The sequence below is a fragment of the Peromyscus eremicus genome, chromosome 5 (assembly GCF_949786415.1).
Source record: "Peromyscus eremicus chromosome 5, PerEre_H2_v1, whole genome shotgun sequence".
In the NCBI taxonomy this organism is placed as follows: domain Eukaryota; kingdom Metazoa; phylum Chordata; class Mammalia; order Rodentia; family Cricetidae; genus Peromyscus; species Peromyscus eremicus.
Window position 1 is genome coordinate 44,556,378 of NC_081420.1, and position 25,987 is coordinate 44,582,364.

At 36.9% G+C, this 25,987-nt stretch overlaps 1 protein-coding gene across 3 annotated transcripts in view; it reads left to right on the top strand.

Moving 5' to 3' along the window:
* The window catches only part of Sugct (succinyl-CoA:glutarate-CoA transferase), a 721,641-nt gene that overhangs the window by 350,716 nt on the left and 344,938 nt on the right, over window positions 1-25,987 (top strand). Inside the window, exon 12 of one of the 3 annotated variants that reach the window (XM_059263378.1) lies at window positions 10,875-11,035. The exons of the other annotated variants lie outside the window; for them this stretch is intronic. Coding sequence (XP_059119361.1) covers window positions 10,875-10,877 — 3 coding nt within the window. The 3' untranslated portion in view covers window positions 10,878-11,035. Of the gene's footprint in view, window positions 1-10,874; window positions 11,036-25,987 lie in introns of those variants that run through there. 3 annotated transcript variants of the gene reach the window in all.

A 25,987-nucleotide genomic window follows, 5' to 3' on the forward strand; every position in this document is an offset into this window, starting at 1 on the left:
TTATTGATTTTTTTTTCTCTGTAATTAGGAAGATGACAATGTAGGGTTCCAGCTTTTACTATTTAGTGATTTTTGACATATCTTGTATCTGAGGACATGGCAATTTTCTTGGTGTCTCATAAAGTGACTTCCTGTGTCTGTCTTTGACACTGTATCTCTTCCTGATGAGCCTGCACAGCATGCAGCTAATGTCTAAGTTCCAAATATAAAACCTACATTTTCTGAGCATTCTCACACTATTTCCAAGTAGACTTTCATAGCACTGTCATTGACTTTTACCAGATCTTGACCTTTCCATCCAGAGACACAATCTGTTTTTTGGTATGTACAGGTTGAATATCAGGAAAGGTTAATTATTGTTTTCTGGGGGACAATTTGAGACCGTGAATGAATTCTAATAAGGCATGCTAATTAATAAATATATATAATACTGAAAGATTGTTGATGAGATATTTAAATATTTCTATGGTCTTTGGAACCTGTTATGTGTTTTATGCTTGTAGCGATGTTGTCGTGACATTCTCACTTTAAGTTTCTGGGTGCCACAAGTGGCTGCAATGTGGGTGGCACCCACCTAGACAATCGCAAAAATATCTAGGAATTATTTTCAGCTTTGCATATTTTGTAATTATTTTAGTTTTTGTTAATATCTTCCAACTCAGTCAAACAATTTAAGTCTTAAGCATCTGCTTTTGTGAAAGCTCTATTTAATAACAATTTATCTGATTGCCCATTCCTTTTTTTAGTTTTTATTTTCGTGTGAAATTGAAATCTTTCATAGTTCAAAAAGAAAAACTGTTGCTTAAATGATTTCTATATTAGCTACATGAAAAGAAAATAAATGATCATCTCTCTCTTCTAATGCATCGTTAGATTTAGGGACTTTGTTCCTGCTGGCTGCTTTTGAGGAAACCAAAAAGTAAAATGGAAAGCTCTTATAGAAAACTAACTGTATTACTTGGTTGAAAGTCAGACGGGAGTTTGAAAGGAATGTAAAGATGTAGTCATTCATAGCTGAGAGACAATATTATTCAGACATCAATTATTCCTGGATTAATTACAGCTTAACCATAATTGCAATAAAAGACCCAGTAGAATGTCTTTCAACTTGCCCAAAAAATTATTTTTCTGGGCTATTTGGAAAAATATTTGGGTGGGAATAGCAAATATTTGGATGGTGAGATAGCTCATCAGGTAAAGGCACTTACTGTCAAATCTGATGACAAAATTAAATCGCTGGGATCCATAAGGTGAACAGAAAGAACTGACTCCCTCAAGTTGTTCTCTGATGTCTTCACACATGCCATGGCTTGTACATGTGCATATAAACACACATATTAAGATGTATAACAAATATTATATAGGTCTAAAAGACGTATGTAAAATGTGTACACCACTAGAGGGAAGCATGTATTAGTAGCATACTGTGCTGGATAGTTTTATGTCACTTTCACACAAGCTAAAGTCATCAAAGTGGAGGGAACCTCAATTTTGAAAATGCCTCCATAAGATCTGGTTGTAGGCAAGGCAGTAGAACATTTTCTTAATTAGTGATTATATGGAAGGCCTAACCCATTGGGGGTGGTGCTATGCCTGTGCTAGTGGTCCTTGGTTTTATAAGAAAGCAGGTTGAGCAAACCATGATGAGCAAGCCAGTAAGTAGCACCCCTCTGTGATCTGCATCAGGTCCTGCCTCCAGGTTCCTGCCCTTTTTGAGTTCCTGTCCTGACATACTTCAAGTAATGGACTGTGATGTGGAAGTGTAAATCAAATAAACCCTCTCTTCCCCATCTTGCTTTTGTGATGGTGTTTCATCATAACAATAGTAACCCTAACAAAGACACATACATATTGTCAGGCCACAATAATTAAAAGAATATGGCCCTAGTAGACAACAGAAGAATAAATGAATGTGACATGAAGGGAAACTAAAAAAAATATTTCACAGATTTTTAGGGGATAAAAAGAGAATGTCAAGTAGACAAAGATTGATTTTACTCAAAGGAAATAAACAGTATTTTTATTAGTCACAATTTATGCCTATTAAGTAATAAATGGCCTAGGATTTTTTTAAAAATTGAAACTATTCTTAGTTCATTTTTACTATCTCTTTTTTTTAAATTAAAATATGATCACATAATTGCCTCCTTTCCTTTCCTCTCTGTAGCCTTTCCTATGTTTCCCTTGCTATCTCTCAAATTTATAGCCTTTTAAAAATATTGTAATAAGATATGATACATAAACATATATTATTAAGTATATAAATAAAAATGTTCAGTCTATATGTTACCTGTATGAATATGATTTCAGGGATGACCATTTGGTATTGGATAATCAATAACAACTGTCTTCCCTGGGGAAGACTATTCCTTCCAACTCTAATCATTCCTTAGTTGCCTGAAGTTTTTTGTCTAGGTTTGAGCTCTGTGAATTTCCCCTTCTCACGCCATCCCATGTTAGCATGTCCAGTGTTGTCATCTCTGTTCAGGTCTTCTTTAGGTAACCTCATGGCTGGTTTTGAGTATCTCTTGGAATTTTCTGGCCAGCAACTCAAAAGGGAGCTTCTCATCCCTTATTGAGGTTTTTGTTAGATAATCTATGGCTCTTCGGAGAAGCTTTATGAGTACACGTGGGAAGGTTTCATTCGAACTATTTATGTGTATGGTAGACTGTAGATGTAATGGTCTTATTAAATAAGAAACACAGAGCCAAATGCAGAGTTAAAAGCCCAAGAGGTCAGAGCAATAGCTAAGAGCTGAGACTAAAACTGCCTTCTTACCCCTCACTGCCTCTGCTGTCCTTCCCCTTCGAAAAAGAGACCTACTTCCTGTTTGTCTGTCTTTTTATTGACTTTCTGTTCTGCCTTCTCATTGGTTGTAAACCCAGCCACATGACCTCCTTGTCACTGACCGTCTATACAGACCTCCAGGTCTCTATGATTGGTATTGAGATTAAAGGTGTGTGTCTCCAAGCTGGCTGTGTCCTTTAACACACAGACTCTGCCTGCCATGTGATCAGATTAAGGGCGTGTGCCACCACGGCCCAGCTTCTGCTATGGCTTGCTATTAGCTCTGATCCCCAGGCAACTTTATTTATTAACATACAAATAAAATATCACCATAGTAGACACATACTCTTATATGTATTATATGTAATTTTAGGCAAACGAATAATTTGATTCCTTATGGCCCTTTCAGACACACTTTCCTTTTTTTTTTTTTTTTTTTTTGGTTTTTCGAGACAGGGTTTCTCTGTGTAGCTTTGCGCCTTTCCTGGAACTCACTTGGTAGCCCAGGCTGGCTTTGAACTCACAGAGATCCACCTGGCTCTGCCTCCCGAGTGCTGGGATTAAAGGCGTGTGCCACCACCACCCGGCAATACTTTCCATTATTTTATACTCCTTTCCTCCTCTCCTTTTGTATTAATCTCCCTCTTTCCTCTCTAAATAAAGCTTCTTCCCCAAATATTTTAATTCCCCTCAAACTCCTTTACTCTCTTAATAGTCACTCTAGTGCTCTTCCAACTGCCATAGTCCCTTTTACTTTCTTGAGTGCATTTACTCCAGGTTCTCATTTGAGGATTTAGAGGTAGGAGCTAGAGATGAGAGAGAACATGTAATTTTCTAAGTTACCTCACTCAGTAGGATCCTTTCTAGTTCTATCAGTTTACCTGCATATTTCATGATTTTATTTTTCTTTACTGCTGAATCTTATTTCATGTTGTAAAGGTACCGTAGTTTCATTGTCCATTCATCAATTGAAAGACAATATTAATGGAAAACATATTTCGAGGAAAGGAAAGGCTAAGCAAAGCAATAAAACATGCCACAAAAATAACTTGACAAATTTGATAAATAGAAGTAAAAGAAGTAAAAAAAATAGAACTACTAGTGGTGATGATAAAAATGGAATAGAACATCAGAAAATTCTTGCAACAAATATGTTGGGAAGCTATTGCTCAGAAACATCAAGACATTAGAAATGATAGAAATCAGTAAGGCCCCAATAAATAGGCAAAAGACAGAATACCCGGTTAGGAAATCCACATAAACCAGAAACATAAAATATAACCCGGTGTTAGGAATAAAGAACAATGGTTCACAGTCAAGCGCCAAATTTATTTATTTATTTTTTGTCTTTCCAACACTGAAAATATGTGTATATTTCATAGACATGTATATTTGCACACATACATATGGATACAGATCATGCTTAAATTTAGGAATGGAGAGGACATGTGAGCACTGTTTGCTGGTCCACACTTTATGGCAACAGTTTGAGGATACACATCAGATACTTTAAACTGCCTGCACTCTGACTCAGCAATACTCCTCTTGGACTGCTACAAAACTAATCCCAAATGGGTCAAAATGTGTACTGTAAAATGCATTCTAGGTACTCTAGCTGAAAGTTAAAAATAAGCTACATGTGTAGCTATGATATATGGATTGAATAATATGATATATTTCAGTAAACGATATACTTCCTCTGTTATATTTTTAAAAAATATTTCATTCATAAAGGTGAAAAAGCAGGAAACAAAATTGTTTATCTATCTATCTATCTATCTATCTATCTATCTATCTATCTATCTATCTATCTATCTATTTCTCAACTCTTTAAAATATTCTTTATAATAATAATCATGTTACTTTTATAATTAGAAAGTATAACTTAGAAACCTTCAAAGTCTTATGTAGCTCCCTAACTGGAAGCTTAAAGTGAATTGTGGTCATTTCTGCATAGTTAAAGTCAATACCAATGCTGCACATTATACCTCTCAATGGAAGAAAATACTTTGTATTTTGATTTTCCAGAATGATTTGTTAAAAGTCTATCCTACTTATATTGTTGGCAGGTTTGGATAGGGACTATGATTGAAAGAGACTCATCACCAGTAGTATTTTAAGAAATTTTCTAAAATGATTAACCAGAGGGAGGAGAAATTTGACCTGCTTGGAACAATAGTGTGTGAGCTTTCTTTTAGATTTCTATCCTCACTGATTTCTGTTCTCTTTGTGACAGTTGCTACCCTTCACCCTGGTGTGAAGTTTGCATTTCCCTGTTCATCAGTGGAGCTAAGCACTGATTTGTGTGGAGCAGTTAGCCATTTGATTGTCATATTTGGAAAAATATTCAAGTTTATTGCAGTTTTTTCAAAACTCAGCTTTAAAAAAAATCTATCAAACTGTGTGGCTTCCTAATATAATTTAGATCTACCATACAACACATACTTAGAGGGATAAAAATCATTGTCTTAAAGAGGTATCTGCCGTTTGAAGCCAATATATAGAAATAACCAAGTGTCAGTAAATACAAGGATAAAGAACATATGATACATATATATTAAAATAGTATTGACACTTGAAAATAAAGCATCTTCCTTTTGCACGAATGGATGAACCAGAGGATATTATGTTAAGTAAAATCATACAGATATTGGCAAATATTTTATTTTCTCAGTTGTATGTAGAATCTGAGAAATTCAAACTTACAGAAACAGAATGGTGGCTAACTGGAGCTTGAATGGTTAAGAAAATGGGAAGGTGTTAACCACTATAAATATTACCTTAGAAGGAGAGTAACTTCTGGATTTACTATGCAGCATCATAGATTACAATGAATAAAAATGTATCATCTTATTTGCTGAGGAGAGTAGACAAGTAGTCTCATTTTCCCATAGGAAAAGTTAACCTTGTGAGGCTGTGTTAAATAACTTGATTATCATAAACAAAATGTATAGTGAATCAAAGTATAACTTGTCCATGCATGTGTGCGCGCACACACACAATCACACACACACAATTTGCCAGTTATGTCTCAATAAAGTTGGAAATATTATTTACAATATTTTCCAAATTAAAACAAAAGTAGAGAAATAGATACAAAATAGTGCAGTCCTGTCTTTTGGGGCCATGAAAAAGTTTCCTGTGTTGTGTAAGAATTCAGTATAGATCAATGAATGAGAGTCTCGTTCCCTCCTAGACCACTCTTCCCTCACCCTATCATCTCTTCTATCTCCTTCCTTGTTTCCTTTTCCTTTCCCTCCTTTTATTTCTTCAATATTGATATTTTCTACATGTGAATGTTATTGTCATCTGTCATTTTTATTGTAATAATCTTGGTGGACATGGAAGAGTACCTCTAGTAGATATGAAATGATTTTTGTTTCTGCTTTTCTGTCTAATGATGTAGTATAAAATTTAATGTTCTTGTTAATTATTTATGTTTTCACTTGAAAATGCCTACTCATATTTTTGACTATTTTAAATTCATTACATTGTTATTTTGTAATGGTACTGTGAGAATTTGTAGACTTCTAGATAAAATTCTTATTTACTAGTATTTTCATGTTGTTTTTAACTCTTTATTTCTTATGTAACTTAGGCTGTCCTCAAAGTCATTATGTAGCTGAGCATGGCCTGAAGCTTTTCCTAGTCATCATGTAGCTGAGCATGGCCTTAAGCTTTTCCTACCCCTGTCTCTACCTCTCAAGAGTTGGGGTTGCGGGAATATGTTACCATGCCCAGTCTAGGTGGTGCTGGACATTAAATCCAGGGCTTCTTGCATGCTAGGAACACTCTTTCATCTGAGGTACATCTTCAACTACTTTTTGGTAGTTTGTAGCATGAAAGTTTTAATCTTGTTATATTGTAGCTTCTCTCTTTCTCTCTCAATCACTTGTGTTTTTCATTCTATTTAAGAAACCATTGCCACTTCAAAGTACAGGAATATTTGCTCTTGATTTTTTTCTAAATATTTTATAACTTTAAGCCTATGTTTAGACCTATGTTCTATTTTGAGAGAAAGTACAGGATTCAACTTCCTTATTTTGCATATGAATATCTACTTGTCTCACTACTATTTGTTGAAGAGATTATTCTTTTTATTTTATTATTATTTTTTTTTGAGTTTTTGAGACAGGGTTTCTTTGTATAGCCCTAGTTGTCCTAGAATTAACTTTACAGGCCTGGCTAGCCTCAAACTCACAGAGATCTGCCAGCCTCTGCCTCCCGAGTGCTGGGATCAAAGATGTGTACCACTACCACCCAGCAAAGAGATTATTCTTATCCTATTGAATTTTCTTGGATTTCTGGCTCAAAATCAGCTGAATACTAAGCATTTTTCTAAACCTGTCATTATTTAGAAATGTCTTGATTAAGTTCTAAATTTTCAAATGTTTTTCAACTCTAATGTTGATATTTTAATTTTATTCATTGTGTTGTGGGGTTTCAGTTCCTTCATATTTATTGATGTGTTATGACCTTACATTTGATGCAGAATATTCCATGTGTTCTTGAGAAGATGTGTAGTCAGTTGGTTTATTTTATGTGTCTGCTAGGTCTCATTTGTTTATACTGTTGTTTGATGCTATTTCCTTTGAAATTTTTTGCATAGTTGTAATAATCATTAAGAATTAGATGTTAAAATCTTCAACTATTATTATGAAATTACTCTCTTCTTTGAATTTGGGACTCTATTTTACACACATAGTTATTTTTGTCATATATTCCTTATGAATATTCCCTTTTATCATGATGAATGCTATACATGTGTATGCCATATTTTGTGTAATACATCTCAATATATTAAAATCAATACCTCAACATTATTTTTCATAATATTAAATCTTTTAAAACATTTTCATTGATAGATATTCATCATATATAATATCCCGGTTTCCATATAGACAGTATCTTTTCAGTACATCATATACCTTAACCATGTTCACTCTCCCATGTCTTCTTTTAGTTGTCTCTCCTCTTTCTATTTCTCACTCCTATCATTTCTTTTCCTACTCTTACTTCTGATATATGTGTGTGTGTGTGTGTGTGTGTGTGTGTGTGTGTGCATTTCTTTATGTATCTATGAAGAATTCTAGGTCTCATAAATGATAGCAACACATAATACTTAATTTTCTGCATCTGATTTATTTTTTGCTTAATGTGATGATCCCTACTTGTACTCGTTTTTTTCCCCCAAGAAGTGACAATTTCACTCTTCTTTGTGGTTGAATAAGACTCTGTGGTGCTTATGTACCAGATCTTCTTTATCTGTTGAGTGGAGCTGCACCAAAGTGATGGGCAGGTGTCTCTGTGATAGGTTACTCTAGAGTTCTTTGGGTGTATATATATATGTCCAGAAGTGGCACAGCTGGATCATATGTCACTTCTGTTTTTAGTGTTCTGAGGAACCTCCGCATTGATTTCCAAGTGGAATTAGTTTACATTCCCAGTGCTATACAGAGTTTATTTTTCTCCATATATTTGCAAATACTTGTTTTTGTTTTTATAATATCCATGCTGTCTGGGATCATTTTTATTTCCACTTCTCTGGTAGTGAAGGATGTTGGAAAATTTTCATGGTTCTGACCATTTGTTTCATTTTTGATAACTACCTGTTCATTAGCTCATTTATTGATAGGAGCTGATAAAAGAAATAAGAAAAAATTATCTTTATAGATTGTATTATTCCATCTGCTCATCTATCCTTCCTTTCAATTTTAATATTGATATCTGTTTTATTCTGATGTAACTTTTTTCTTTTCAATGTTTGTGCCATTTATTTTTTAATATTCTACATTTCTATATGGTATAGGTCCACAAGTTCATCTCTCTGTATATTTTTGTATTTTAAAATTAATTTTTAAATTAATAAATAGAAAAATAAAGAAGGAATATGCAATTACATTATTTTTGTAATTGAATATTACTATTTTATTAATACTATGTGTGTGTGCATGCACAAATGTGTGAGTGTGTATTCATGTATGTGTGTATATGGAATGCTATATGATATGACTTACTTTGAGCCAAAAGAATTTTCTTTGGTATCATTGTAATATAAGACTGTTAGCAATGGATTTTCACAATTTTATGTGTTCAACATTAATGTTGCTTGTTGTTTTAGAAAGAGATTTGCTGGATTCTTGGTTGACAGATTTTTCAGCTCTTGGAATAGGTTGTTCCACTGCCTCTTGATTTCTGTTGTATTTGATGAGAAGTAATGTGGTTAATCTTAGTTGGTTTCCTTGTATGTGATGGGTTGTTTTTCATTTCATCTTTTCAGGAGTTTCCATTTGTCTTTGAACATTTTGTGAATAATGTCTCCCTGAGTGTTGTTCTACTGTTTATTCTATTTTGAGTTTATTGATCTTCTTTGACCTGTAAATTAACTTCTTGACATTTGGAAAGTTTTTTGCCTTAGTTTATTTGAGTTTTTCATACTTTTTATTATGTCAGTGGTACCTTTTGGCATGCTCCGTCCTTCTCTGAGTCTCTCTCATTTTTCTTCATTCTTCCTCTCTTATGTTGATTTCGTGGCCTCCATGGATCTTAAGGTTAGTCAGTTCTGTTTTCTGCTTAGTCAGGTCTGTTATTGGGATCCTCTAAGGAACTGCTGTCTCCATCATTGTACTTACTGACTCATGTGTCCATTTGATCTCTTTTAAAAATGACCTTTGCTGATATTCTTTCTTTGATGAGACATCATCACCATATCTTCCTTTAACCACATTTTCTTCATGTTCTTTGAACATGTTTATAACAGCTACTCTGAAGTTTTTTTTCCTGCTAAATCCACCATCTGTACCTCTTCAGAGGCAGTTTCTATTGCCAGCTTTGTTCTTGTGTATTTCCCATACTTTACTATCTCTTTACATAGCTCACAGTGTTCTGTTGATCCACTCCCTATAACAGAAGCCTTTTTTTTTTGCTTTTCATTGTTAGTGATAGTTACTTGGATGAATATGAGAAATCTATTTTTCCTGCATTGCAATGTTGTCATGTGCCAACTCTGAGTGTCTGCAATTGTTTCACCTTGACATTTAGTCACCTAGCCTTTCCTGTCAGTGTTTTGTTAAAGCTCTTGTAAACCTCTAATAGGTGATGGTATAGCTTAGTTATGCTTTCATATCTTACCTGAATTATGATCTGATTGCTTCTTTGGAGACAGTCAAGCACATGTTTACACCTGTGCTCACAAGTGGGGTTGACTATGATCCTAAAGGGCTCTCCTTGACTGTTTCTTTCCCTGTTTCTCTTTGTTAGACTGACTTTGTCACTTTAGCTTCCAGCTTTCTCTTAATTAATCTTCAACAAAATCTATTTGTGAGTGATAATACTTTAATTTTTGAAAACTGTATATGTATCTACACTGTATCTTGATTATGTCTACACTGTCCCTGCTTTCCTTTCAACTCTCTCCTGAAATCCCCCAGCAAATTTACTTCCCAATTTCATGTTTATTTAACCCATTGAGTCCACTTAGTGCTGCTCATATGTGCGTAGGTGAGGGGATATCTCTGGGACATGGGCAGTGAGGAAGTGGACACTTCCACAAAGAAAAGTTATTCTGCCTCCTTCAACAGTTGTCAACTGCTAATAGCACCTGCACTATTGGTGAGGACTCGGTAGGCGGTCTTAGAAGAAGGACAGTTTTTAAGAACCTTCATCTTGTGCAAGTAACCACAGCTGATGTGTGTCCATGTGTGCAATAGCCAAGTTGTATTTAGAAGGCAATATTTCATAGCTTTTTTCTCTGTTCTCCAATTCTTGCATTCTATCTTTCCTCTATTTTGCAATGTTTCTTGACCCTTAGTTGTCCTTAGGGGAGGCAGGTCGATACAGATGACCCACCTTGACTGAGCACTCTCAGTAACCTATTTCCAGTACTTTGAGAAATTATGAGTCTGTGCATTAACCACTGCAAAGTGCAACAAGAGTGTAAACTGGTGTACTGACTTTCTAAATTACTCAGGATGTTTCTCAAAAGTCTATAAGTAAAACTGCTATATGACCCAGATATATGCCCAAAGACATTATTTCTTCTATAGTGATATTTGTACATCCTTGTTGACTGATGCTCTATTAACAGTAGCTAGGAATGAAGTCAACATAGATGGATATCCATCAGAAGAAGATGGACAGTGATTACTTGGCTGTGAAGAAAAGTGATATCATGATATTTGCAGATTAATGGATGGGACTGCAAAAATTATGCTACATGAGGAAATCTAGACCCAGAAAGACAAATGCCAAATGTTTTTTCTTATATGTGAGTCCTAGTTTTAAATCTTGTTTTCTGTGTTTAACTATTGTACATGTAGAAGCCATGAAATTAGAAATGGACCACTGTGAAAGACACATTTAAGAAAGGGAGTAGAATATAGGTAAGATGAATTTAGAAGAAGTGAATATCGGGGGTTGGGCAGAGAAGTTCAAGCAGGTAGTGATGGGGATAGAAATATGGCGCAGGGTAAAGGTTAAATGAAATATAGATGAAGTTACTTGAGAAATTATGATCTTGAAATTCAAATAAAAATATAAGAGAAGAGTAGTAGAATATACATGATATGAGAGAATTGTGGGCAGCTAGTAGGGACTTAAGGTTTATGTGGGGATATAGATAGGTGAATGGGGGAAAGGAAGGGAGGCATTAACCAAAACCAAGGATCCATGAAGAAGCCTATGAAAACCCACTAGTTTAGAAACTAACATGGGTTACCTCTCCATGAATTATTGTTTAGGGAAGTGCTGGAGGTATGGAAACAGTATTGGCTATTGCTGTTTTTCTTCGTTCCCTATCATAACTAGTAGTAAATCTGTATTACTAGAGATACCATATTCTTTGATAGCAGGACATAGAGAAACCAAGCTAGAGCTGACCAGGAAACTTTTCATGCTAATTCCTTTTTCCCACTGCTGGAAGGTGCCATACAGGCTGCTAGGGAAGAAAAGACATTGGTGTTATTTTTTTCCCAGTTCTGGACTCTGCATGCTTCACTACAGGCCAGTCATGCACTCACTAGGACAAGAATGGAAAGACTTTATGACAGTGGTTTTCAACCTTCCTAATGCTGCAACCATTTAATACAGTTCCTCACACTGTGGTGACCCCCCCCAACCATGAAATTACTTTCATTGCTACTTCATGATTGTAATTTTGCTACTGTCATGAATCATAGTTAAAATATCTGATACACAGGATATCTGATATGCAACTCCTGTGAAAAGGTCCTTTGACTTCCAAAGGGTCATGACCTATAGGTTGAGAACCACTGGTTTATGGATTAGCTAGCTACTGTAGCTAGAGTTTTCCTGCCTGGCCCACAGTCAGGACAAGTCTCTCTCACCTGCCAGTCCCACAGCCACTCAGACCCGACCAAGTAAACACAGAGACTTATGTTGCTTTCAAACTGTATGGCCGTGGCAGGCTTCTTGCTAACTGTTCTTACAGTTTAAATTAATTCATTTCCATAAACCTATCCCTTGCCACATGGCTCGTGGCTTACCAGGATCTTCACATGCAGCTTGTCATGGTGGCGGCTGGCAGTGTCTCTCTGACTCAGCCTTTCACTTCCAAGCTTTATTCTCCTCCTTGCCCCGCCTATACTTCCTGCCTAGCCAACGGCCAATCAGTGTTTTATTGATTAATTAGCAACACATTTGCCATATATCCCACAGCACTTCCCCCTTTTTTTTTTTTTTCCAAAAAGGAAGGTTTTAACCTTAACAAAGTAAAATTACATATAATTTGGGAATTTGGGCGTAGCTTCTCTTACTACTTCCTGCTGGAAGGGGGCGCTGTATCTTATGGGGAAACAAAGAAAATTTTAGAATTATGGAATAGTCCATGAGGGTGTATCGTCTGAGCCAGTTGCCTTGAAATCATTCTGGATGTTGGATCATCTGGGCCATGGTGTCATCGGAGACCTTTCAGGGGGTCTTGGCTGGTCAAATCTGATGTATCTTAATCTTGAACAAATCCATAGCCTTTGACTTTCTGTGGGAACAAAAGCAGAGACTCCTTTCCAAAGTAACATATCCTTATATCCAAATTTAGAAGTCAAGGTACCTTTAAAATATACATTTTGGCATAACTCAACAGCTTTTACAATCAAATGTTTTTCTGCAGTTAAAAATCCCAAAGACAACACAATCCAGATTCTCTGTGTAATATCCATTTTTACGTGGCTTATTTTTTATACTACCTTTACTGTCTCTTTAATGACTTTATTTTTTAAAACTATGTATTTGTTTCTATAACTCTATATATCACCTTTTTTGTCTCTTTCAAGCCTACGTATCTTTTACACACATTGTAAACTATTACATCTGAATCTGTCTTATTGTGAATCTCTTGCCTTAAACTGCAGCAGCTGTGGCTGTTGGCTCCGCCCACCTCAGCTTCCCAACATGGCTACATTTACCACCAGCTCTGGGAGCTATCGGGGGTCTATGCTTTTATCCAAGCAGCGTGTAGCCCAAAAACCTCTTTTTTTGTTTTGTACCTGCAAAGGCTAAATCCACCATGCAGCTTAATGTGCCACTTGCAGAGTCCTCATTCCCGCCACAAGCTCAAACTGGCAGCTGCTGCTCATTTGAGAGAGATAATTAGGAACTGTTTTTAGCTCCGTTTTAGAATCTTTGTTCTCAGTTTTTAGGTGGAAACTCTTGCCACCACGTTGGACGCCATTTGTAGCTAGAGTTTTCCTGCCTGGCCCACAGTCAGGACAAGTCTCTCTCACCTGCCAGTCCCACAGCCACTCAGACCCGACCAAGTAAACACAGAGACTTATGTTGCTTTCAAACTGTATGGCCGTGGCAGGCTTCTTGCTAACTGTTCTTACAGTTTAAATTAATTCATTTCCATAAACCTATCCCTTGCCACATGGCTCATGGCTTACCAGGATCTTCACATGCAGCTTGTCATGGTGGCGGCTGGCAGTGTCTCTCTGACTCAGCCTTTCACTTCCAAGCTTTATTCTCCTCCTTGCCCCGCCTATACTTCCTGCCTAGCCAACGGCCAATCAGTGTTTTATTGATTAATTAGCAACACATTTGCCATACATCCCACAGCAAGCTACTCTTGATTGATTTGAGATTTGCTCTACATGAAGCTATCATGTCTGGTACCACAAACATTGTCAATCTCCACAGCTAGGGAAGTGATAGGCTCTGGTGGGGAAGCCAGCTGTTGTTTTCCTAAGTGGTAATGCTGTCAAACTGCCTTTGAAATATTTATGTTTATTTCTATAGACCTGTGCTGCTCTCAGCCTTGATTCAACAAAACTTCCATTTTAAAAATACTCTTAGAAATGAACTCTCCATTCTTTCATCCAAAAAAGATTACTTAACCACAGGCAAAGTTGAAGAGCAGTTTATCTCTATGGCCTACCTTTCGCCTAGACTGCAACCTTTCTTTCACTGAAGTAGATAGGGGAGACAGGGCCCACTTTTACTGTGTCTGCATGAGATTCAGTGGTAGCAAATCCTTTTGATATGGTCCCATTTTATCAGTAAGAAACTGAAATAAGGGTAACAAAATGTACTTTCTTTAGTGGGTTGTATGCCTAGGGATTTTAATCCCTTATGTAGGCATAAGTGGGAGAAAAAAGATGTGTTTTCCTGAAATATATCTTCTGAAGCCAAAGCTAAGGGAAGAGAGAAACAGCAGCCTGCCTCCTAGGGAGTAAAAGTATAGTCCTAGAGTAGAGGAGTAGAATGGGTGGAGCAGAAACGCCCAGGATCTGAATGTCCTTACTTGGAATAGAGTGGCTTAGATGAAACTGTGTGAAGTACAGGACTCGGTGTTAGTAGTGGGGCTGATAGAGTGAGCCATGCTTTTATGCTCTAGCCTTCATTTTGTTAAAGTTGAATCCATTTTCTTGAGTGTTTCACCATATGTCACATGGCCTTACAATACTTCCTAGAATTGAGTATTTATTTGTTTATTACATTTTCCATTAGAATATAATTACATCACTTCCATCTTCCTTTTCCTCCCTCCAGCCCAGCCCATATCTCTTCCTTCTAACCTCTCCCATGTTCTAATGAATGAAAAAAACAAATTTAAGAATAATGGGAATAGTGGAAGAAGAAGCCCAGGTTGAAGGCACAGAAAATATTTTCAACAAAATCATAGAAGACTATTTCTCCAACCTAAAGAATGAGATATCTGTAAAGGTACAAGAAACATACAGAACACAAAATAGATTGAACCAGAAAAGAAAGTCCTCTCAGCAAATTATAATCAAAACACTAGATATACAGAACAAAGAAATAATATTAAGAGCAGCAAGGGAAAAACACCAATTAACAGTTAGAATACCAAGTTAGAATACAAATAACACCAAGTTAGAATAACATCTGACTGCTGAATGGAAGCTCTAAAAGTCAGAAAGGCCTGGACAGATGTGCTGCTGATTCTATTAGACCACAGATACCATCCCAGATTACTATAACCATCAAAACTTTTAATCAGAATATAGGGAGAAAATAAAACATTCCATAAATCTATCTAAAAGCAATATCCTACAAATTCAGCTCTACAAAAGGTGTTATAAGAAAAACTCCAATGTAAAAAGGTTAACCACATCCAAGAAAATGCAAGGAATAAATAATCCCATATCAGTAAATCAAGAGGGAAAATACACACACACACACACACACACACACACACACACACACACACACACACACACACACATGAGCAAACTGCTCATTTGCTATTACTGAACATCAGTGGTCTCAATTCCCCAATAAAAAGATACAGATGAACAGAATGTATGTGAAAACGGGATCCATCCTTCTCCTACTTCCAACAAACAAGCCTCAACATCAAGGGTAAACATTACCTTAGAGTAAAAGAAGGGGAAAAGATATTCTAAGCAAAAGGAACTAAGAGCAAGCTGGTGTATCCATTTTAATATCTGACAAAATAGTCTTCAAGCCAAAACTTTTCAGAAGCAATAGGGAATGATACTACATCCTTTTTGTTTGTTTGTTTTATTTTTTATTACATTTTTATTATTTGAAACAATTTTTATATTTAAATATATTTTGATCCTGTTCTTCCTTTCCCCTTCTAGACCTTTTCTCCCTGATTATTCACCCAAATTTAAGTTCTTTCTCAAAAACAAGCAAAAACCCAATACAATAACAAAACTCCATAAAACCAAGAAAACAAAATAAAACTGCACTCAAGAAGAAAAATAAAGAAAAGCAAACAAACAAAAAACACTAAACTGTAACGACATGAAAGCAACAACAACAAGAACTAGGGTCCATACATGTTGGTGAATTACTCCTGAACATAAGGCCTGCCCTGGAGTGGTTGATATGCCCCGTGTCACTCTATTGGAGGAAACTAAATTTCCCTCTTTCAGCAGGTTTTTGTTTTTCAATAAGAGGGGAAAAAAGAAGTAGAAAAAAAGAAAATGAATGAATAAGCACTGTAGGACTGTGAGAAGTATCTTTTCTTCTGATATAAAATGGTGAAGACTAAATATATACATATGTTGGCCATCTTGGGTAGAGTATTCATTGAACTGCAATTGGATTGATACAGCCTACTCTAAGCCCTGTTCTAGGCCATCTTAGATTATAAAATCTGTTTTCAAGCATTTACCCTAGAATAAGACCAAGTTTCCCATTTCAGGAAGCCCATTTTGCTTATTCTCAAATTGTCACTAAAATATGAGGAAGTCAGGACCTAATCACAGAGATAACCACAGACAAAGCAAAATGCTTCTCAGCATGCTGGGGCCCATTTATACAAGTCACTCAGTGATATCACAGTTTTGAAAATGTTTAGACACTGTAGTCAGAGATCATTAGAGGAGTTTCTTAGAGGCATTTGTGGGTATATGGGCTTTAGAACATTGTTAACATTTTTATTAGAATTGCAACTAATTAAAGAGTATCTTTTCAGAGACCCAGAAACATGAATGTGGAAAAGATGATCCTGGACATTGAAAGTGCTGTTCTCTGCCAGGCCTCATAGTATGGACACAAACCCCTTTATTGTCTGAGACCTGAAGATTCAGATTATTTGTTATTGAGTATTTCATGAACACCAAAGGGGAAAGCAACATGGAACATTCTGGGGAGACAGAGTCACCATACTCAGTTTAATTTATAAAGCTAGTATGAAATTAAGTAATAAATAGGAATGCCAAGTTATTTATTGCCATGAAAGCTGTGTGTGCTTCAAAGCCCATGTAGAGCCAAATTAGTATTAGGCCATTGTTGATGAGATTGGGGCTTAAGAAAACCAATGTGGCTTTGTCTTTATTTGAAAATCTTAAAAAGTTAGGTTTGTAGGAAGTTCCCAAGATGGTATGGAGGAGTCCAGTGGACCCTCTTGACTTCTGTTGATAAGGTATCTCACCTAATTCTAGTATGATAATAAAACCAGGAATCTGGATTGGCATGGCAAGAATATCTCTTGTTGATACTGTGGCCTAAAGTTTGATATCACTTTATTAATTTGGATATAAATTTGTGTGAACACAAGAACAATCAAATGTAGAAAGTTTCTACAACCATAAAGATCTCCCCAGGTACCCACTGTAGACATCATCTCACCAATCTCATCCAAGTACTTGCCAACCTGATTTGTCCTCAGTCTGCATGGTTTCCTCCAGAGAGCTGTGTAAATGGAGCCACACAGCATGTGACTTTTAGAACAGCTTTACTGAGATGTTTTAAAGATTTTCTTAATCAGCCTTTAAAAATAAGTAATGCACATTACCAGACTTGCCCAGTCATCACCATTCTGTAACTGCAGGACATTTTCATAATAACTATAGCTTATTAGCCATCACTCCTACCTTCTAACCATTAGTCTCCCTCTGCTTCCACTGATTTCCATTTTGTTCATTTCATGTGAATGAAATAATTTAAAAGGTGTCATTTTTATTATTTTCATTCACACAAAGTAGTGTTTTTAAGATTAGTTTGTTATAGCATGTACAATCAATACTTTGTTTCTATATATGACTGCATTTCCCTGTATGGACATATGACATTTGACTATCCATTTTCAGCCAATGGGTTGTATCCATATTTGGGCTATTACCCATAGTATGTTTGTAAACACTCATGTACAGGCTGTTGTGTAGGTATATTTATATAACATTCTTAGGAGAGGAACCGTAGGCTTGTCTAACTCTGGTTAACGCTGAGTGTCTAAGCTGTCTAAAGTGGTCACACCTTTTCACGTTTTTCCCAGTGAAGAGTGAAGCTTTCTGTTTCTCCCCAGCATCAGCAACTTTTACTTTGCCTTCTCATCTTACTCCTCCTTCTTTCATGTAAAAACTGTATGTTCCCCAAAGTGGCACATCTGGGTCATTTGGCCCTTCTATTTTTAGTGTTTTGAGGACTTCTATACTGAGTTCCATAATGGATGCATCAATTTCCATTTCCACTCACATCAGGAGGATTTCCCTTTTTCACATCTTTGCCAATATTTGTTATTTGTTTTCTTGAATAATAGCCATTGTTGTTGAGTATGAGTCCTTGAGACTTTCTGGATAGATAGATCTCATTTGAGATTTAGTCATCGTATCTCCTCCAATGTAGAATACCTCAGTCTCTCTTTATCTTCCATGGTGTAGGAAAAGGACACAGTGGAAAAGATGATGATATCTGAATGATGACCTTTCTTTTGTTAATATTAGTTTCATCGCTCTGGCAATTGTGCCCAAGTATGTAAGAGGCTATCATTAGGAAAACTCGGTGAGGAGAACACAGGAATTCTTTTTGCTGATTTTTTCTTCTCTAAAATTGTTATAGAATAAATAATTTTAGTAAGTAAACCAAGTTATAAAGGAACAACACTGCATGAGAGAGATCACAGGGTGCTGTGTGTATAGTGCTTTTTATGTACAGTGATTCAGCCTATTCTTTGATCTGATAATGAATAGCTGAGAAAATTTCAATAGTATATGTCTGAATGAAATCTTAAATAAATTTCCATAAATAGAAATTATACTGAAAAATGTGAATGACAAATTCATAAAGGGAAAGTGAGATATTTTTAAGTTTTATTAGCTTATAATGGCAAGTAAACTATTTTTGCTTAAAATTAATACAAATGTTTTTTTCTTGTAGTGATGGAATTCTATTTAGATAGATTCAGTGTGAAATTCTGATGCAGAATTGCAATAATCCAGATAGAAAATTAGGTAATTTAGAAAGATATCCAATGAACTCCAATGAGAAAGCCCTTTCAGGTACTCATTTGTTCTAGAAAGTGAGTAAATGACAGAAAGTTCTAGAAAGTGGTAAGTAAATGACCAATGAGCATAGCTTGTTATAACTTATGATGCTTTGAAATTTACCTTATCCCATAAGAAGATTGAGATGGAGAACTTAGTAATTTTCTATATACATATATAATAAAACAAAAAATCGTCAAAAATAGAACAAAGAAGAAAGGAGTTTAGCTTTTTCCCTCTGCTTATGTGAAAATAACATTGAGGCTGGATTTCCTTGTCTCCTTTTTCCTTTCTTCAGACAGAGTCTCACTGTGTACTCCAGGTTGTCCTCACATCCACAATCTTCTTTCATCGGGGTTAGGATTACTGGCATGTACACTGAGCTTCATCACTGGGACGTTGGGATTCAATGAATTTATACATCACTTTTGTAGTAGACATTTCTACCATGTTTGTTCTGCCACTAGTGACTTCTCTAATTTCTTTCTTAAGCTTATTAAAATTTTCATTTTAGCTGTCTTCTATCTCCCAGGTTAGGTTAATTTATAGATTTTTTTTTCCTGAGGCTCTAGAGGATGGGACTCATAGTGATATATGAAGGATCCAGCTTGGTTTGTTAGAGCATTGTTTCGTAGACACAAGTAGAATTCCTCAGCTCTCAGCATTGAGTGTGGTGAGACGATGGGAATTCTAGGTACCATGGTGGTGCTTGCTTCACCCCAAATGTGAAGCTAGAGCAGGGCTCTTTTTCCTTTATAAATATGTTTATATTGACAGTAGTTTAATTTAATTTAATTTCCGTGCTATTATATAGGTTAAGCAACTATCTGTGTTAATAATTTAAACATCTATTATTTCCTCTGACAATTGGAATTTAATATAGAGGATAATAGGATCAGAAGTTCTGATTGAAATAGTCCTAAAGAGCAAGGAGGCTTTAATGTATCCTCTAGTTTAACACCTATTTTCACTTTGGCTTTTTGTACCAATTACTATTTATCCTTAGCTATGGAAAGGGATGAAGAAGAGTTGCTACAATATTCATGACCTATTTAGGAGACAGTGAATACAGAACTGATTAGCATTAAAGATTCACATTCAGGGGCAATGAAATTAGAATCAAGCTGGAAAGATATTGCATTTGTGTCTAGGAAGCAAGAGCTTGCGGGTGCTGGAGGCTTAGGGGTTTTGAGAAAGGAAGCATGGTGGTGAAAGTGGCCTTGCCATTCTTGTCCACAATGAACACTATAGAAAGGAGCAAATTAAGAGACTGGTCAATTCTAACTATATAAGTTCATTAAGTTGCATAGACTTGGGGTCTGGTTAATTTTGGTATGTGATGTTCTTGTTTACTTGCAAGATTTTTTTTTATAATGTTTATTGTTAAAAAGAGAGACTTGTAGTAATCTAGGATGAGCTGAGGGGGGAGACAGGAGAGAGAGAGGAAGGGTAGGAAAGAGAGGGAGGGGGTTGGGATGGAAAGAAGTAATGTATAGAAGAGTCTGGGCAAAAGGTGCAAGGATTTGGTGATTTCTTGAATGAGAGAGTAAAGAAAAATGAATATTCAAGAATATTGAGTTTTCAAGCCTGGGTATTAGAAAATAAATAATATACTTACAAAGCTAAATAATCAAAGAGAACTATTTATTTCTTGATTTTTCAACCATTTACACTCTTAGACACTTTTCTGCTTCTTGAATTATTTTATAATTTCTGTCCACTGACATTAGGAATGTGCACTAATTAGATGAGGGAGCAGAGGTGGAGAAGATGGGGTTGAAATCAGAGCTGGGCAGACTTGCGGGCCATCTGGCTGATTTCTTTCCACCTTACTTGTCACCATGGCTATTCAGTACATCTGGCTATCTGGCTTTCGACCAGCTCCCACTTGGGACCCAAGTGAAGGATATCAAAATGAAATAGATCTTGTTCTTTTGACCTTTAAAGTGAAAACTCTGATCTGTTTTATCAATGGCACTTGCAATTCCTTTCCAAGGCCTCCCAGGGAGTTTGACTGTAGATGTGCATTTAGGGCACTCACTATTCTCACTAATTTTTCTTTGGAAATAATTTTATCCATGTCCAGCATAGATTAAAAAGTCACGTGGACATAGCAGTTGTGGCCTTGACATAGAATGAATACTCAAATACAAACAATATGCCATGAAAAGTGCTCTGTTCCTAGTGAATTCATAGGAGTATTCCTAACAGATTCTCAGATGATGGGCTGCTCCACTGGGCATGTTACTGATTTGGGGCAGTGTCTCAGCATTGGTGTATACAAACATCACACTCATACACATTTCAGGGCTTTACCCCAGAAACATATGGTTGGTCTTAGGTGGCCTGAGAATATGTATGCTTTGTTTGTTCCCAGATGGCAGTAGTGTTGCTAGTTCAAGGCCAAACATTGGGAAGCAGTGGTTTTGGAAGGGTGGAGAGGATGCAGTTCGTGTTTATAATGGAGTCTGTTGCTCTGCAGTTAGGATTTCTGCTCCCTCTGGCTGTACATTCTGAACCCCAGTCAGCTGTGCTTTTTGTTTTCTGAAGCAGCAGAAACCAGTCAGCAGGTGACAAGTTACATTACTTCACTTTCTTTGAATTTTCCCAGGGAGTGCTAAGTTTACCATTGTTAGTGCTGGCGCTTTTCTGTTATTTCAAGGATTTGCTGGTTTTTTCCAAGATGTTTTTTCCCTTAGTACCAGGGATGTGAGTAGGAACATTATGATGATGTTTGGTATGTCTTGGTATTTGAATATTTTAGAATTTATACTTTTAATACTAATGTTTTATTTCTGCTCTTCTTATGTCCTTTCTAATTCTTGATTAATTACATTTACAAATGGCATCACTTATAAACATACTTGTAAATACAGCAATGTGGCTTTGGGCACCTCAGAAATGAAAGTTCCAACCACTTGGAACTCTAGCTGACATTCCTTTAAGTCTTTATGATCTAAATATTCTTTTCTGTGATGCCAGAAAGGTTCTGTGTGATCATCTAAAGTTTGAAATTCTTTCTCAAATCAAAGACACTGCCAAACTCAGAAGCAACTGTGTGAAGAAAATGTGTGGAAACACCACTCATTACAGGTTGGTTTATAAAAAGAGCTGCAGATTGATAGGTCTTTGAAAAATGTTTGGTGACACAAACCTCTTTCAATCAGTTCCAAATCCAGCAACTCTCTTGTTGCATTAGATTTCCGTCCCCTCACTTTTCTCTTCTTTCTAACAGAGACAGACACATCCCTTTTTGTGCCCTATTTTAGATGACTGATGGAAAAGTAAACACCAAATATGAGCATGTGGGCATGGTTTATTTCTTTTTGCATTGACTAGAAGGCAGTGTTGAAAAGGAGACGTTGCTGTCATTTCACAATGTGGGAAATTTAGAAAAGGTGTTAGAGCTGTTTTAAATAATTTCTATTTTTAGGTTATGCCATTCATGAGGGTATGCAGTCTTTCCTTTATAGAAGGAATTTGTTTAAAGTATATCTGAGATCTTTTGGTGACAAATAAACAGTGTGTTCAAAAGAAAGCCTTGTAATTTTTTCATTAGATGATTCATGCTTAAAAATGTCAAATGATCAGAAATGAAAGGCCCAGTGATCGGGTCATTAGAAACATATGGTTCTGGGGATCACGATGCTTGCCAACTCTAAATATGGAATCTCAGTCCCTTCCTTTGTCCTTATAAAGATGACAGAGTCTTTTATGCCTAGTATTTTTTCTTTTTTCATCTTCAGCTCAGCGCTGTACACTTCTTTTCCATGTGAGGCAGTCCAGTACAGTGGGTAAGAGTGATGGGGAGAGTTTGCTTGGGTTAAAATTCTAACTCTATTACTTGTTTATTGAGTGACTTGAGAAAGCTGCTTAGCCTTTCTGTACTTCCATCTCCTAATGTGTAAAATGAAGGTGTTTTTTACCTTGAGAGACGAAGGAACAGGCTAATGCATACGAGGCTCTAGAACAGTTCTGGATACATACTGTTCCTCTATCAATACTGGGTTTTATTTATTTATTTTGACCAAACTTCCTAGTTTGATTTATTGTTTCTTTCGGGTCAAGAAGATTAAGGCAGCCTCATTATAAATTGCTACTTAAAATATCACTTACGAATGGTTCAGACTTTAAATGTTTAATTACTATGACTATAGATTGCTATTTTTATAAAAATTGAGTATGTGTTGCCCCTTGCCTGGGCAGTATGGGAGAGCTGGCCCCAAAGGCATGAGAAAGGCTAAGGTGGCCTGCAGCTTCCTGGCTGCAGCACTCAGGAAAGCACCCCTGCACCTCACCTGGTTAGCACAGTAGAACTAGCCCTGGTAGTGTGGGCATAGTAGAGCTAACCTGAGGGCATGGTGGTGGTGGTGGCAGGTCCTGCCCCTGGCTGGAAGTGGTAGAGCTGGCCCTGCCCTGGGTTGCCTGTGGCAGACAGGAGACCTGGCCCTGCCTCTCTTCTTGGTCAGCTTGGGAGAACTGGTCTTGCCCCTTGCCAGCTGCCACAAGCAGGAAAGTTGGCCCCACCCCTTGCCAGAGAGCTGGCCCTGGTGGCAGGGGTGCAGGAGAGTAAGCTGATTAACTCAGCTACCACAGGCTTTGAGTTGGCCCACTCCAACATCTACCCTGACTGTGGGCTGCTTGAGCTCAAGAAGGGACTGGTCCTGCAACCAAAACTGTAGGATCTCTTTTGGCACTGGGCAACAACAGGATACCAGACAGGAGTCCCAGTGAGGATCCAGTATTGATAGTGTGGCAGAAGCCAGAGACCTGTCTGCAGTCCAATGGCTCACTGCAATGAATATTTGCAATTAAAGCTGTTTGAGCAAAGAGGTATACTGTGTGACAGTGCTTCTGTGTCGAGATTCTTTGTTTGTTTGTTTTCTTTGGTGGGAGGGTTTGCAAGGGCAGAGAACAGATATGGAGGGACTGGGAGATGAGTGGGATCGTGGTGCATGAAGTGAAATTCACAAGGAATCAATAAAAAGTTAAAAAATTGAATATATGATATTTTAGTAGCACATTTAAAGAAAAACTGCATATTAGAAAAAATAGTTTGTATTTTAATACTTTCCTAATATTAAGAATTTAAAATTCTGTTTCAGACCAGTGTATCTTGATTCTTTTCTTTCATTAAAACATTTTTATTCAGTATATTCTGATCATATTTTCTCTTCCTTCATCTCCTCCCCAATTCTTGTACCTCTCCACTCATCCTTGATTCTTTTTAAAAAATATTTATTAATTTTATATTTGTTTTGCCTATATGCAGTGCACAGCAGGCCAGAAGAAGGCACCAGAAGCCCTGGAACTGGATGTACAGATGCTTGTGTGCCACCCGTGGGTGCTGGAAACTGAACCCTAGTTCTCTGCAGGAAGAGCAAGTGCTCTTAACCACTAAGTCATCTCACCAGGCACAAATGTTAGATTCCTTTATTTAGCGAGGAAGATGCTATGATCTATGTTTTGTTCTCTGAAGCAATGGAAAGACTACAGCAGAGTTACGTATTAATCACATGGAAACAGCTAGAAAGGGCTCACAGGAAAGTTAACTCTATGAAAATTAGTTCTTCCAAACTAGATTTAGGTGTGTGTTTGGGATAATATCTTGTACATATTAAAATGATGTGTGTAAATTTTTGATAATCTTGATTTCCTCTTTGTTCCTCAGTTTTACCAATTCATTAAGCCAATAGCATCCATGACTGCGTGTTTGACCTTGACAACACACACACACACACACACACACACACACACACACCCCAAATTTTTTTTGTTTTGTTTTTGTTTTTCGAGATAGGGTTTCTCTGTGTAGCTTTGCGCCTTTTCCTGGAACTCACTTGGTAGCCCAGGCTGGCCTCGAACTCACAGTGATCCGCCTGGCTCTGCCTCCCGAGTGCTGGGATTAAAGGCGTGCGCCACCACTGCTCGGCCCATATTCTTAAAGTATCAACTGTTTGGGGAAAAAATCTCTTTGTAAGAGGAAAGAAGAGAGTCAGCACATATTATAATCCAGAATTTTGAGAGAGAGGGTGAGAATCATAGAGCAGAATGGAGCAACTTGTCCATTGTCCCATTCTGAGAGAACCCGAACCAAGAGCTAGGTGCTGGAGGAGGCAGAGCACAGAGTTCCACTGCCATCACCAGTGGATACCAGCCTGACACCATAACTCCAGTCCAGGGAAATAACTGACACCGGAGGAGACTCCCAATTCACTCAACCAGTTTTAAGAGATCTAAGCAGAAGCTAGAGGGCTCCCAAAGCGTGGAGGAGCCATTTGCTGCTCTTCAGTCAGCCAACAGTACCCTGATCACAAAGAGGGGGATACTACTTTTCTATAAATTGTGAGGTTAAAAGATTTATTTGCTTATTTTACCACTAGTGAAAAGTCCTGTAAGAGAAATGACATGTGATTAAAAGTAAAAGAGCTGCAGAATATAAAGTTTGCCTCCCCCACCCCCCAGGCTGGGAAGTGTGTGTCAAGATAGTCATTCTGCGCTGTAAGGCTGTTTTCTGAGGGCAGAGACATGACAGTATAAACAACACAACTCCAATGTGGGCTGTGGACCCGAGTCCAGGGTGGGCTACAGTCTGGGTCCAGTGTGGGCCATAGACCAGTGCCCAGTGCCTGAAGAATTATTTTCACCTAATGGTTCCCTTGACTCCAGTTTTATTCCTTTTAATTTGCCCTGCTTTGTTGTTCACATAATCATCTGTCTGTAGCCTCTCTTGCCAAGTACTTCCCAAACCATGAATCTGAGTGATACATTTGTTTATGGAACACCTGTGATTCACCCTTAAGGACTTTTGTTTCTTGTTTTACTGTTATTTTCCATTCCTTTTGAATGATTTTACTTGCAACTTATAACAAGTTGGGAGTCATTTGTTCTATAATTCTTAACTATAGCAAATTCCTACTTAGGATTGATTTTCTTTCTATGCTACAGTTATTTAAAAAATAACATTTTCTGGCTAGGCTTTGGC